This window comes from Vigna umbellata, chromosome 5 (genome assembly GCF_029865625.1).
Source record: "Vigna umbellata cultivar VRB3 chromosome 5, Vumbellata_1.0, whole genome shotgun sequence".
Lineage (NCBI taxonomy): Eukaryota > Viridiplantae > Streptophyta > Magnoliopsida > Fabales > Fabaceae > Vigna > Vigna umbellata.
The window spans coordinates 60,798,088-60,811,370 of record NC_142169.1 but is presented as its reverse complement, the minus strand read 5'-3'; the positions used below and the strand labels follow the sequence as shown (position 1 = coordinate 60,811,370).

General features: G+C 34.8%; 2 protein-coding genes across 2 annotated transcripts; one reads left to right on the top strand and one right to left on the bottom strand.

Annotated features, from left to right (window-relative positions):
* Positions 1–2,443: 2,443 nt before the first annotated feature.
* LOC148198763 (uncharacterized) lies at positions 2,444–9,008 on the bottom strand. The gene is made up of 3 exons (XM_088114813.1): positions 8,729–9,008; positions 4,276–4,431; positions 2,444–3,101 (listed from the first exon to the last, which is right to left on the bottom strand). Exons 1-3 carry the CDS (start codon positions 8,831–8,833, stop codon positions 2,955–2,957), a joined length of 408 nt encoding a protein of 135 aa, XP_087970939.1. The 5' UTR covers positions 8,834–9,008; the 3' UTR covers positions 2,444–2,954.
* A 2,419-nt stretch (positions 9,009–11,427) lies between these two features.
* On the top strand, positions 11,428–13,056 carry LOC124830136 (peroxygenase 2-like). Its single transcript, XM_047303775.2, has 6 exons — positions 11,428–11,739; positions 11,920–12,069; positions 12,218–12,303; positions 12,381–12,475; positions 12,542–12,667; positions 12,764–13,056. Exons 1-6 carry the CDS (start codon positions 11,628–11,630, stop codon positions 12,915–12,917), a joined length of 723 nt encoding a protein of 240 aa, XP_047159731.1. The 5' UTR covers positions 11,428–11,627; the 3' UTR covers positions 12,918–13,056.
* Positions 13,057–13,283: the final 227 nt, after the last annotated feature.

Genomic DNA, 13,283 nt, shown 5'->3' with positions numbered 1-13,283 from the left:
GTTGAAAGAGCTGAGAAGGTAGGGGTTTTGTGAAGAGGTCAGTGGCTTGAAGAGAAGACACGATAGGCAGGAGCTTGATCAAACCACGATTGATTTTTTCACGTATAATGTGGCAGTCGATCTCTATATGTTTTGTTCATTCGTGGTAGACCTAGTTTGAAGCAATTTGTACGGCAGACCTGTTGTCGCAATAAAGGGTTGCAAGTGAAAGTGGAGGGATTTGTAAGTCTTTGAGAATTACAAGAGTGCGATATTCAGCTTCGGTGGAGCTACAAGAGTCAGTATGTTGTTTTTTAGATTTCCATTAAACGAGGAGTTGCCAAGATATATGGAAAAGCCAGTGATGGATTTCCGTGTTTTTGGACAAGTGACTATAACCTTGTAATTGGAGGGTGGTCTTGCTGTGGAAAAAGATATCATTGCCAGGAGCCTTTTTGAGATATCGAAGAACACGATAGGCTGCTTGCTGATGTCGGGTCGAGTATTTGTGAGATAAATTAGACATCAAATATGCATGCGATAGGAGGAGCATCGTCATCGTTTAAAGGTTGTATAGTCGTATGAAGTTAGGAAGAATGAGCCATAGGATTCTGAGCATTCCACTATGATTTTGAGCCACTTCGAATCTGAGGAAGTAAGTGAGATTACCACGGTTTTTTATTAGAAAGTTGGAATGAAGAAGAGCAGTGATGGTCGTGATTTCCTCGACATGGTTGTCCGTGATGACGATGTCATCCACATACACAAGAATAGCAGTGGGGTGTAGTTATTATTATGTTTAAAAAATGAGTGATCAACTTAGGAACAAGTATAGAGATTGGAAATTAGAAATTGAGAAATTTTATAGTACCATTGATGACCAACTTGTTTCAAGCTATACAAAGAATGTTGGAGTTTGCAGACTTCGTTGGATTTTTGAGCAGGGTAGCCTAGAGGGAGTTTCATGTAGACTTCTTCGTGAAGATCCCCATGAAGAAAAACGATGTTTACATCTAACTGTTTGATAACCCAATTCTTGGAGGTGGTGATGGCAAGAAGAAGTCTCAGGGTAGTTAGTTTAGCAACTGGTGCAAAAGTGTCTAAACAAGCAAGACCCTCAATGGACATCAGAGTTGTATTCGATTTTATAGACCCAGCAATATCCAATGGCAGTTTTTCAGGAGGTAAATCAATGGTGATCCAGGTATTGTTGTCTTGCAGAACTTTTAGTTCATCATTCATAGCTTGGACCCATTGAGGATCTTTGGAAGCTTGAGCATAGTTTTGTGGCTCAGTAGCAGCGGTGATGGACATGATGGTGTGTTTAAAAGAATCAGAGAGATTAGTATATTAGAGATAATTATCAATAGGATATCTGACAATAATGTTGGTGTGAAAATCATGAAGATAGGTGGTTACCTTTTTGGTTCTGAGAGATCGCCTTGATTGTGTAGGAGGGATCTTCTAAGTAAGAGCAGTATCAGTGTTGTCGGTGTGAGGAATATCGGCATCATTATCACTGGTAGCGATGTCAGTGTTGGTTGTATCATTAGCTGTGGAAGTGGTGGTATCAGGAAAGGGAAAAGAGGATTCAAGGTTGCCATAATCATTGTTGTAGTTTGCAGGTATAGGTAAAGATAAAGAATTGTTGTCATGAGAAGTACTACTTTGAACGTGGTAAGGAAAATGAGTTTCATAGAAAACAATATTGCGATAAACTTCAATTTTTTGGTCGTTTAAATTGAGATATAAGTAACCTTTAGTATTGGGTCTGAAACCCAAAAAAGTACCAGATATGGCTCTGCGATCAAACTTTTTTCGGTGAAGATTGAGATTATTGACATAGCAAAGACAAGCAAAAGTATGTAAAGATGAAAGATCACAAAGACAACCATATAAACGTTCATGGGGAGAATCATTGTTGAGCAGGGGAGTTGGCATGCAATTGATAAGAAAAACAGCATGTTGAGTAGCAAAACAGCAGAAAATGTTAGGAACATGGGAATGATAAAGAAGAGAACGAGTCACATTGAAGATATGTTGATACTTATATTTTACAATACCGTTTTGCGCAGGGGGTGTAAACACATGAGAAACTGAGGGCCATTATCAGTTCCTATTGTTTCAATGACAACATTAAATTGAGTTTCAACTTTAGCAATAAAGTAGTAATATGTTTTCTGATAGCAGATTTTTCATTCATGGGAATAATCCAAGTGAAATGGGAACAATGATCAACTATGGTTAGAAAATATCGAAAACCATTGATGGAAATATTACAAGGCCCCAAATGTCCATATGAATGAGATCAAAGTTATGTGAAGCATAGGAAAGATTGGTTGGGAAGTGGAGTTTTCTTTGTTTTGCCTTATGGCAAGCATCACAGAGACAATTTTAATCAGAAGCAATGTAGTTGTATTTTTCATGAAGAATACTCAATCTTTCATTAGATGGATGACCTAAACGAGAGTGTCAAATATTTATGATTTTAGATATACACACAGAATGTTTAGTATTGTCAAGAAAATCACTGGAATTAAACATGTACAAGCCAGCTTGCATCCTAACTAAACCAATCTTCTCGTTGGTTCTCATGTCCTGTATAACACTGCCAGAAGAAGAGAAAATAAGATCACAGTAAAGAGAAGCACCGATTTTAGAAACAAAAACAAGATTAAAAGAAAACTATGGTACATATAAAACATTGTCTAGTTTGAATTTGTTGTTAAAGACTACAGTTCCAATATAATGAGCCCAGACAACATTTCCATTAGGAAGGTTAATTTGAATGGGTTTTATCTTTTTATAAGAGGAGAAATCGCATTTGGAGACACAAATATGATCAGTGGCCTCGGAATCGATGATTCAAACATGATTGGAATTATTAGAGTGGAAAATGGAGTGAACGTTACCAGTTATGGAATTGTTGGAAGAGGAAGAACCAATTTGGTTGATTTGGACAGTTGAATTAGAAGTCATTCTTGAAAAGCTAAGCAAGAATTTGATACTGTTGCGGAGTCAGGCAATGCTGTCGTTTTCATGCAGATCTTTGGTAGAAGAATGATCATCTTGTGCATAAACATTATGAACACGAGGCTTCTTGGTTCGATGAAGAGGATGGTCTGGACCCATGTTTTTTATAGCAGATATCAACAATGTGTCATGTTCTATTACAGTCGGTTCATATCTTTTTACTATTTGAATTCTTGTAGGATCTACTTTCTTGCTGCCATGGTAGCAAAGAAAACAAAAAGAAGGAAAAAGAAAGAACAACAAGAAAGAGAAAAAGAATAACAAGAAAGAAAAAGAAAGAACCTCATGTACGTGCATCATGTTCTTGAAATTAGAAAGACAAGAGGGGTTGCACAGTGTGTTCATGGTTTAAGGCAAAACAGAGAAGAGAAAACGAAAATGAATTGATACAAAAACACTTTAATCATAAGAAAATAAATAGTCACTAGAACGTATTATCAAGGTAGACTAGGTATTGATGCAAAAATCCTGTTAATTAATTTTAACTAAATATTGCCTCGTTATTAACCAAATATTGTCGTTTTCAGTTGTTATATTATTTTATTCTTTATTGATTGATGGATTAATTAATTTTTAAACCTTCACAATAAGCTAATAAAGTAGATAATTAAAAGTATGATTTCTTAATAACCATAGGGAGCGCTGCATCTAGCAACCTACGTTTATTATTATTTTTACAAGTATGATTTCTTTTATCTCATCCATGACGATAGAATAATTAGTTTATAGGAAAAACCATAACTAAAGTATCTAACCGATAAAGTAAATATTAAATCATTTCTTTTTATAACATGTACTTAAAACTAATACATATACACGTAGAATACATTATTTAAAACTAACATATACATACATACATATATATATATATATATATATATATATATATATATATATATATATATATATATATATATATATGTTAGTTTTTATTCAAGTTTTGGAAAAAAATTTAACAGAGATTTTGATATCGTCTTTTAACGGATTTTAAAGGATCTTTTTTAATAAATTTTGAAATTCATTGAACACATTTGGAATGGTGATGATCCAGGACTTGTTGTCTTGCATATGGCGTTTAGTTCATCATGCTTGCACCCATTGAGTATCTTTGGAAGCTTAAGCATAGTTTTGTGGCTCAGTAGCAGCGGTGATGGACATTATGGTGTGTTTAAAAGAATAAGAGAGATTAGTATATTGGAGATAATTATCAATAGGATATCTGACAATAATGTTGGTGTAAAAATCATGAAGATATGTGGGTACCTTTTTGGTTCTGAGAGACCGCCTTGGTTGTGTAGCATAGATCTCCTCAGTAAGGGCAGTATCAATGTTGTTGGTGTGAGGAATATTGGCATCATTATCACTGGTAGCGGTGGAAGGGGTGTAAACACATGAGAAACTCAGGGCCATTATCAGTTCCTATTGTTTTAATGACAACATTAAATTGAATTTCAACTTTAGCAATAAAAGTAGTAATATGTTTTCTGACAATAGATTTTTCATGCATGGGAATAATCCAAGTAAAATGGGAACAATCATAAATTATGGTTAGAAAATATCGAAAATAATTGATGGAAATATTACAAGGCCCCTAAATGTCCATATGAATGAGATCAAAGTTATGTGAAGCATAGGAAAGACTGGTTGGGAAGTGGAGTTTTCTTTGTTTTTCCTTAAGGCAAGCATCACAGAGATGAATTTTATCAGAAACAATGTAGTTATATTTGCCATGAAGAATACTCGATCTTTCGTTAGATGAATGACCTAACCGAGAGTGCCAAATATTTATATTTTTAGAGATACACACAAAATGTTCAATATTGTCAAGAAAATAATTGTAATTAAATATGTACAAGCCAACTTGCATCCTAACTAAACTAATCTTCTAGTTGGTTCTCATGTCGTGTATAATGTAAGAACGTGAAAAATATAAGGCCATTGGGCCTTATGTGAGCTAGCCAAGCCCATCAGACTAAGGCCAACTTAACCTTAGGAAGGGCTTCTCAGATTTCTTATTCATTTCTTGAGCCCTTTATCTCTCTCTAAAACTCTTTGCCCTAAAATCTTCTCTGTCTTCTCTCTAGATTTCCAGCTCACTGAACCGTTCAATCTTGGGTTTGAAGGTGCTCATCCGTTCACCACACCAAAGGCTTCCTTTTGAACCGATCGTATTTTCGTTTGGACTGATAATTCGTTTTTCCCCTTCTGCTTCACTGTCTTTGAACCTAGGGCATGCAACATTACTGGTTGCATGTTACTAGTGGGGTTTCATTTTCATACTTTCTGCCAAGTCAAGCTCTAAGAGCTGTTACTGTCACCACTTTGGTGGTTTGTAGGGTTTGGTTGAGTTCTCGCTGTGTGAGATACCGTAAAGGAACGTTCTTGTGAGCTTGGTAGTTCAACTTTGAGGTAAGGGGAGCTAGTGATATTTTGTTTGAACTATATGATGTGCATGTTTGATCAGTTGTGATTTATCTTACTGTTATGTGATATTTTTGGTAGTGAGCATGTTGAGCTGCATTTGTTGAATATGTGAAAGTTGTGTAACCATGGTATACTGAGTATTCTCTGACTTGGATGAGCTTGTTGGCTATACTGGATTACTAGTTTGGAGTAAGAATGCTGTAAAATAGTTAATATGGATGGTGAGTGGATGTACATATATTGTTTTCGGTTACTAAGAAGGGAAGTGAAGTATTGTAATTGGGCAATCGGAGTCTAGAACACCATAGGACAGTTTGGATGACTTAGATCAATAAATTATGACTTATTGAGAGTACTGTGTTGGTAGGATAGAGGAATCTTAAAAACCTGAGTTGGCACATCCCTGATCATAGAGCACCCCTGGTCTGATCCAGTCAGTTGTAACTAGTCATATGTGCTAGCGCTGAAGGTGAGACTGATTTGTTCAGACATTTGATTCTTCTCCGATGACCAATTGGGTTAGTAAGGAGTGGTTGAGGTGGAAATCATGTGTTAGTCGCGTTAGAAGGGTAAATAGTTAAGGGAGTACTATTTTGGGTCTTTTGAAAGGAACTGAGGTAGATAATTTGAGCATAGGTAGTCCTGAGTGCAATTGGGCAGTTTGGCTAGCTTGGATGAGGCAATTAGAACAGGTTAGGGTCATAAAACTGAGTAAAGTCAAGTACAAAATGGTAGAATCGAAATTGGGTCCTTGGGTTAGTGAAAATTGGAAGTTTAAGTTAAAATTTGGTAGTGATCACTTTAGAATTATGCTAAGAACGTTTATAATCATTTATACAAGTTTAATTAGGTGTGGAACAAGAATTAGGAGGGTTGGAAGTTGGGGAAAATAACTAAAAACGGTAAAGGGAGTGTGAGTTGCATACTTATGCAGAATCTGCGTCATGCAGATTATGCAGACTCGCTATGCGAGCTGTCTCGCATAGCGAGACCCTGCAGAGAGTGCTCACTGTTTGAGTCACTCGCTGTGCGAGTGACCAGATGGGGTTGCTCTCTGTTTGTGAAATTCGCCTAGCGAATCCTGTCGCTATGCGATTGGTGGTGGTCTGGAATCACTGCCCATTTAATTCGAAGAGCGAGTTGGGCGCATAGCGAGAAGGTTTGGGGGTATACTCTCTGTTTGAGCTCTCGCATAGCGACTTGGATGCGCTATGCGAGAAGACCTGAGGCCTGTGGCCTCAGCGAGTTAATTCGCATAGCAAATTAAGGGGTGCGTTGTGCGAATACTTCGGGTCCTCTCTCTTCCTTGTCTCTCTTTTGATTGAATCAAGTATGTGGAATGTTTGGAATGCATAGTATGATGTGATTTATGTGGGAAGTATGTGAATGTATGAGATATGTTGGATTCACTGTGATAATATGATGGTATCTGGTTATTCATGTCTTGGGTTAAGTTTCAAAGTGAGAGTATGGTTCATGGACGTAATTCCATGATCCTCAAGGAGAGGATACATGGTGGTGCCCTGGTGGTGTGTAGAATGATTGCATGGTAGCTCAGTTTTTGGGGTTTTCCTGAAACTACAATGATCAATCATTCTCAAGTAGAGAGGATTGAATCATGTGGTGAGTAGTAGCAGGAGGTCCTAGTCTTGGAGGCATCCAGTATGCTTCAGGGCGCGAAACGGACTAACCTCGTGAGTGTGGTAGGATAGAACCCATTGGCAACAGCTTTGCAAAGCAGTAGAGGCCACCACGAGTGCATAATCCGCCATAGCTTGGTAATCATTCTAGTCCGGACGAGTCGGGTTATAAAACAAGTTCTGTGATGTCTTTTACCATGTTTGAGTGAATTTTGCATGCCGTGTGTGATTGAATAACATGCTTTTTATATCTAGCTCACCCTTGCTTGTTTGTGCATGTTGTATGTGTTTCCTTTTGCAATGATCATCCATTTGGATGGGAGCAGATGGTGAGGAGGTTCTTTTGGAGAAGTTGAGGACAATGCTGCTGCCTAGTCTCTTAGGGTGTTATGAGTTACTTCCTGTATTTTGAAATACTTTTCCCTTTAAGTTTTCGGATTTAGACTCTACTTTGTTTAAGTTTAAATTCTGAAACTATTTTGAGAATGATTGTAATCCTAATTACTCTTGACTGCTTTCCTATATTATGCATGATGACGTCTTTATTATATATGTTTTTCTATATAATTGGGATGTCATATATAACACATGCAAAAGAAGAGAAAATAAGATCATAGTGAAGAGAAGCAACAATTTTAGAAATAGACACAAGATTAAAAGAAAATTGTGGTACATATTAAACATTATAAAACATTGTCTAGTCTGATTTTGTAGTTAAAGACTACAGTTCCAGTATAATGAGTTGAGAGAACATTTCCATTAGGAAGGCTGATTTGAATGAGTTTTATCTTTTTAATGATTAGTGGCCGCAGAATCATGATTCAAACATGATTGGAATTATTATAGTGGAAAATGGAGTGAATGTTACCAGTTATGGAATTGTTGGAAGAGGCATAACCAATTTGGTTGATTTGGACAGTTGAACTAGAAGTAGAATTCTTGAAAAGCTCAACAAGAATTTGATATTGTTGTGGAGTCAGGCGAATGTTGTCATTGTCATGCAGATTTTTGGTAGAAGAATAATCATATTGTGCAGGAACATTATGAACATGAAGCTGCTTGGTTCGATGAAGAGGATGTCCCGGTGGATACCCATGTTTTTTGTAGCAAATATCAACAATGTGTCATGTTCTATTGCAGTAAGTGCAGATCTTTTTACTGGTCCTCAATTTTTTCTTTTTTGAGTCAGTACAGAGGAGATGTTGTAAGAACACTTACCTTTGCAGGTGCAAACTGGTTCAGGCCTAAAATTATCAAGCTCGTTCTATATCAACCATACTATTGCATCTGGACCAAGAAGCAAAATTGGGATCAGTTGTGGACTGTTGAAGAATAGTACCAAGAAAAAATTCCACCTTGTTCTTAGCGATTAAGGCTGTAACCATTGAACGACTCATGAATGATAGTTAATAGTATCCAAGACTGGTGAAACCAGAGCAATGGCTGGATTCTCATTTGGATGGTGGTAGAGAAAACTCTGAACAGATTGTTGGTCTTGTATTCCTGCCATGGTAGCAAAGAAAACACACAGAAGGAAAAAGAAAGAACAACAAGAAAGGGAAAAAGAATAACAAGAAAGAAAAAGAAAAAGCAAGAGATCAGAGTTGACACAACAGAGCCTTCAATAGAAGAACTCTGATACCATATCATACCTCATCTACGTGCATCATGTTCTTGAGATTAGAAAGACGAGAGAGATTGCACAAAGTGCTCATAGTGTAAAGCAAAACAGAGAGGAGAAAAGGAACTGATCTCATATTCTTGAAAAGAGAATGAATTAATACAAAAACACTTTAACCAGAATAGATTAAATAGTCATTGGAAAACATAAGGGCTTAAACAAAAAAAGGAAGATTCTCTTAGGCAAAACAACAAACACATGAGAAGCGCTTAACGAAAGATAAAAAATTGAGCAGTGCGCATCAAAGAGAAATGACGTGGAACATATGGATGCGAAAATCTTGTTAATGGATTTTAATTAAATATTACCCCGTTATTAACCAAATATTGTCGTTTTCCGTTGTTATATTATTTTATTGTTTATTGATTAATTAATAATTTTTAAACCTTCACAGTAAGCTAATAAAGTAGATAATTAAAAACATAGGATTTCTTAATAACCATAGAAAGTGAATTCAATAGCTACATCTAGCAACCTACACTTATTATTATTTTTACGAGTATGATTCTTTCTATCTCATGAATTAGTTTACAGGGAAAAACCATAACTAAAAGGAAAATGACACTTGAACAACCATTTTTGACAACATTTAGACACGCGCACACGTGTCAAAATCTGAGTGGTACAATTGGAAAAATTAAATGAAAATGGACCACTCAGATTTTGACACGTGTGCGCGTGTCTAAATGTTGTCAAAAATGGTTGTTCAAGTATCATTTTCCTAACTAAAATATCTAACCCACAAAGTAAATATTAAATCATTTCTTTTTATAACATATACTTAAAACTAATACGTATTCACGTAGAATAAATTATTTGGGGTTAAATATATTTTTAGTCCCTAAACTATTGATCGTTTTTGGTTTTCGTCCCTCTTTCAAAATAAGGTACAATTTGATCCTCATTCTTTTTAAAATTTTGGTTTTAGTCCTCGAAAACTAACACCGTTAAAAATGTGGTAGTTTTTTAGGTTAGTTTTCAAGGAATAAAACCAAAGTTTCGAGGACTAAAACTAGAGTTTCGAAAAGAATGAGGACCAAATTACACCTTATTTTGAAAGAGGAACGAAAATCAGAAACGACCAATAGTTTAAGACGTTTATATATATATATATATATATATATATATATATATATATATATGATGTTTGTTTGAATAAGTTTTTTCAGAAATTTTTCTGAGAGAAATAAAATCAAAGGAGCAATAAAATTTACTTCTCCATAAACCAAAAGTAGTATATATAAACTTTTTCATGTAGTTTTTTAAATTTTAATTCTAATTTCTATAAAATAAGTTTGATTTGCAAAAACTCTATTTAATTTTTCTATTATGCTTTTCCAACAGGTTTAAAAAACACTTTTCACTAATTCAAACCAAACGGATTAAATGGTAGACCAAGATGGGTTCAACGTATATATAATACGTGAAAAAAAAAACGAAAAACTATAAAGGACTTGTATTTATTCCCACATATTTGTTTTCTCTAACTAAAGTATTCTAAATTGCAAAATCCAATTTGAATTCTGTAATTTAAAATTCAAAAATATATTTGAGATCATACAATCTAAAAAATTATAAATCTAAGATCTAAAAATATATTTTAATTACACAATAAAAAAATATTCTAAGTTATACAGTCCGGAACATGTTAATGTATTGCTTGAGATTGAAAACATATTCCAGACTATACATAATAAATAAATGCACTATAAGTTTTATAGTGTGATATTTTATATTTTATATTTTACTTTCAGATGAAAAATGTATTGTAAGTTTTCAAGTTTTTTCACAATCCAAAAGTCTAAAAAAGAGGTCTTTTAAACTTGTTGAACTTTCTCTTAAAGAAATGTTTCTTCCTACACTTCTACACATTTTGTGGTGTACCTTCACAAATTTTTTTTAATTTTAAAATTATTTTTTGTAATTTAAAAAATTCTACATTTCATTTTTTGTGTTTTAATGAATTTTTTCACAATCCAAAAGTCTAAAAAAGAGGTCTTTTGAACTTGTTGAACTTTCTCTTAAAGAAATGTTTCTTCCTACACTTCTACACATTTTGTGGTGTACCTTCACAATTTTTTTTTAATTTTAAAATTATTTTTTGTAATTTAAAAAATTCTACATTTCATTTTTTGTGTTTTAATGAATTTTGAAATTTATTAAAAATTTTAAAATTGGTTAAAAAAAATCTTTCAAAAAATCTAGAAAAATATAATCCTAAAAATATGTTTGGAATGTAAAGATGTAGAAAAAAATATGTAAAAATGAATAAATCACTGGTTGCTAGAAGAGCCAAATAGACCCAAATTTGGTCCTTTGTTGCTTATAAAATAGAAAAAACAAATTAGTTGGACAGTGAAAAAACTCTTCTTTAAGTATTAAATTTAATTACATATTTTGAACATGAAATCGAAGGCTTTGACTAAATTAAGTTGAAATAATACTGTATTATTTAAATAGGTGACGAAATCATATCAATCTAAATAGTAAGAAAGAAGATATAATAAAAAGGTAGGATTTTGAAGGTTTTGTGTTTAACAGTGACAATGACGTGATTCGAAAACACGCTTCTAGTTTGCATTACCACGTCAAGTTTCCTTTTTTGTTGCGTAAGAAATCATATGATTGAAACTGAAGAGCTACAAAAAAAGTAACAACATAAGATGTCCAAAAGAACATGCCACGTGTCCAATAATCGCGAGTCACGAGGAAGAATCTGTCACTGTTAGCGTTCAGTGTCCCTTCTTCTCCTCGCTTCGCAACACTTCTTTCGTCTTCCCTATTACTCTGCAACCACCACTTCCAACACTAACAAAACTCACTCACATCGCAACCAATACCAAAGTGAAAAACAAAGGCATTTCCCAAACATGTCAACGGTGGAAGCAGCCAAGGAATCCATGGCAACTGTGGCAGACAAGGCTCCGGTAACTGCTCAGAGAAAGGTCCCGGAGGACTTGGACACCAAGCTTCCCAAACCATGTGATCCGCTCTCTTCTTATTTTGCTTTCTTGTTTGAATTAATGATATTAATCGTTTATGGGCATTCTGGTTTTATCATGTAATCCAATTAAGGATTCTAAAGGAGGAAGCTTTAATGGGGTTTGATCAAATTTGACCTTTTTGCAAGTGCGGAATTTGAGTTGTTTTTCTAAAATTCAGATTTGCCAAGAGCTTTGATTGCCCCTGACACAGAGAATGTGGATGGAACGTGGGGCTACAAACACAACGACATGTCAGTACTTCAGCAGCATGTGTCCTTCTTCGACCTTAACAATGATGGTGTGGTTTACCCATGGGAGACGTACAAGGGTAATGTTTTTTTTTTTTTCTTTTTGTATATGTTTTTTTTATATGATTTTGGTTCAATTAGCTGCAACTAAGCATGTAATTCCAAAATTGTTCAACCTCTGATGACTCAAAGTTCACATCTTTGATTGTTGTTTTTGTGATTTTGTAGGGTTCCGTTCACTGGGTTTCAACGTAATTCTTTCGTTCATATTCTCGATTGTTATTCATGTAGCTCTCAGTTATCCTACTCTTCCGGTGAGACACTCTTCCTGTATGATTTATCTTACCATTGTTATTACTTCCACTTGTAACATGTTCTGGTTTTTTCACAGACATGGCTACCTTCACCTTTTTTCCCAATTCACATAAAAAACATACATAAGGCCAAGCATGGAAGTGACAGTGGTAGCTATGACACAGAGGGAAGGTAAGTCAAGAAAATGATTCGTTGAATGTTATATAGAACTGTGCTGTGGCTAAAACAACATTGCAGGTTCATGCCAGCAAATCTGGAATTCATGTTCAGTAAGTATGCTCGAGAAGTGCCTGATAAATTGTCACTGAGGGAACTGTGGCACATGACTGAAGCAAACAGAGTTGCATTTGACTTCTTTGGATGGTCCTCTTTATTCCTCTTTATTAAACCTTTTTGCATGCACAACAAATGTCGAGAATCCTGGACTGAAAATGGGTGAATCTCTTGAAACCATTGCAGGGTTGCCAGCAAATTTGAGTGGGGAGTGTTGTATGTCCTTGCAAAAGATGAACAAGGGTATCTCACAAAAGAAGCTGTGAGGCGTTGCTTTGATGGGAGCTTGTTTGAGTATTGTGCTAAACATCGCAAAGGTGCTGCTGGAAAGATGGCTTAACAGCTTCTTCAGATTTTCACTGTTAGTATAACACTTTTGGATAACCATTGTGCAACCAAAATTTTGGTTTGTTTAGTACCAAATCGTTTACCAGTTATGTGTGTTCTTTTATAGAATGGTAATGGCTGTTTCTGATTTTGATCTTCTTCTCTTTTTCTCTGATCTCTCTCTATCTTTCACATACTTAAAATCAGAATTGAAAGAAACCATGCGATGAAACTTTTAAATATAATTAACAAATCCGCAAAACTTGATTAAATAAAATTAACATTCAATGAGGTTGCAATTTAAATAATCTAATAATATTACTTCATTTCACACCCACCAAAGTTGACATAGAATTAAATTTTATTCCAGCCTATATAT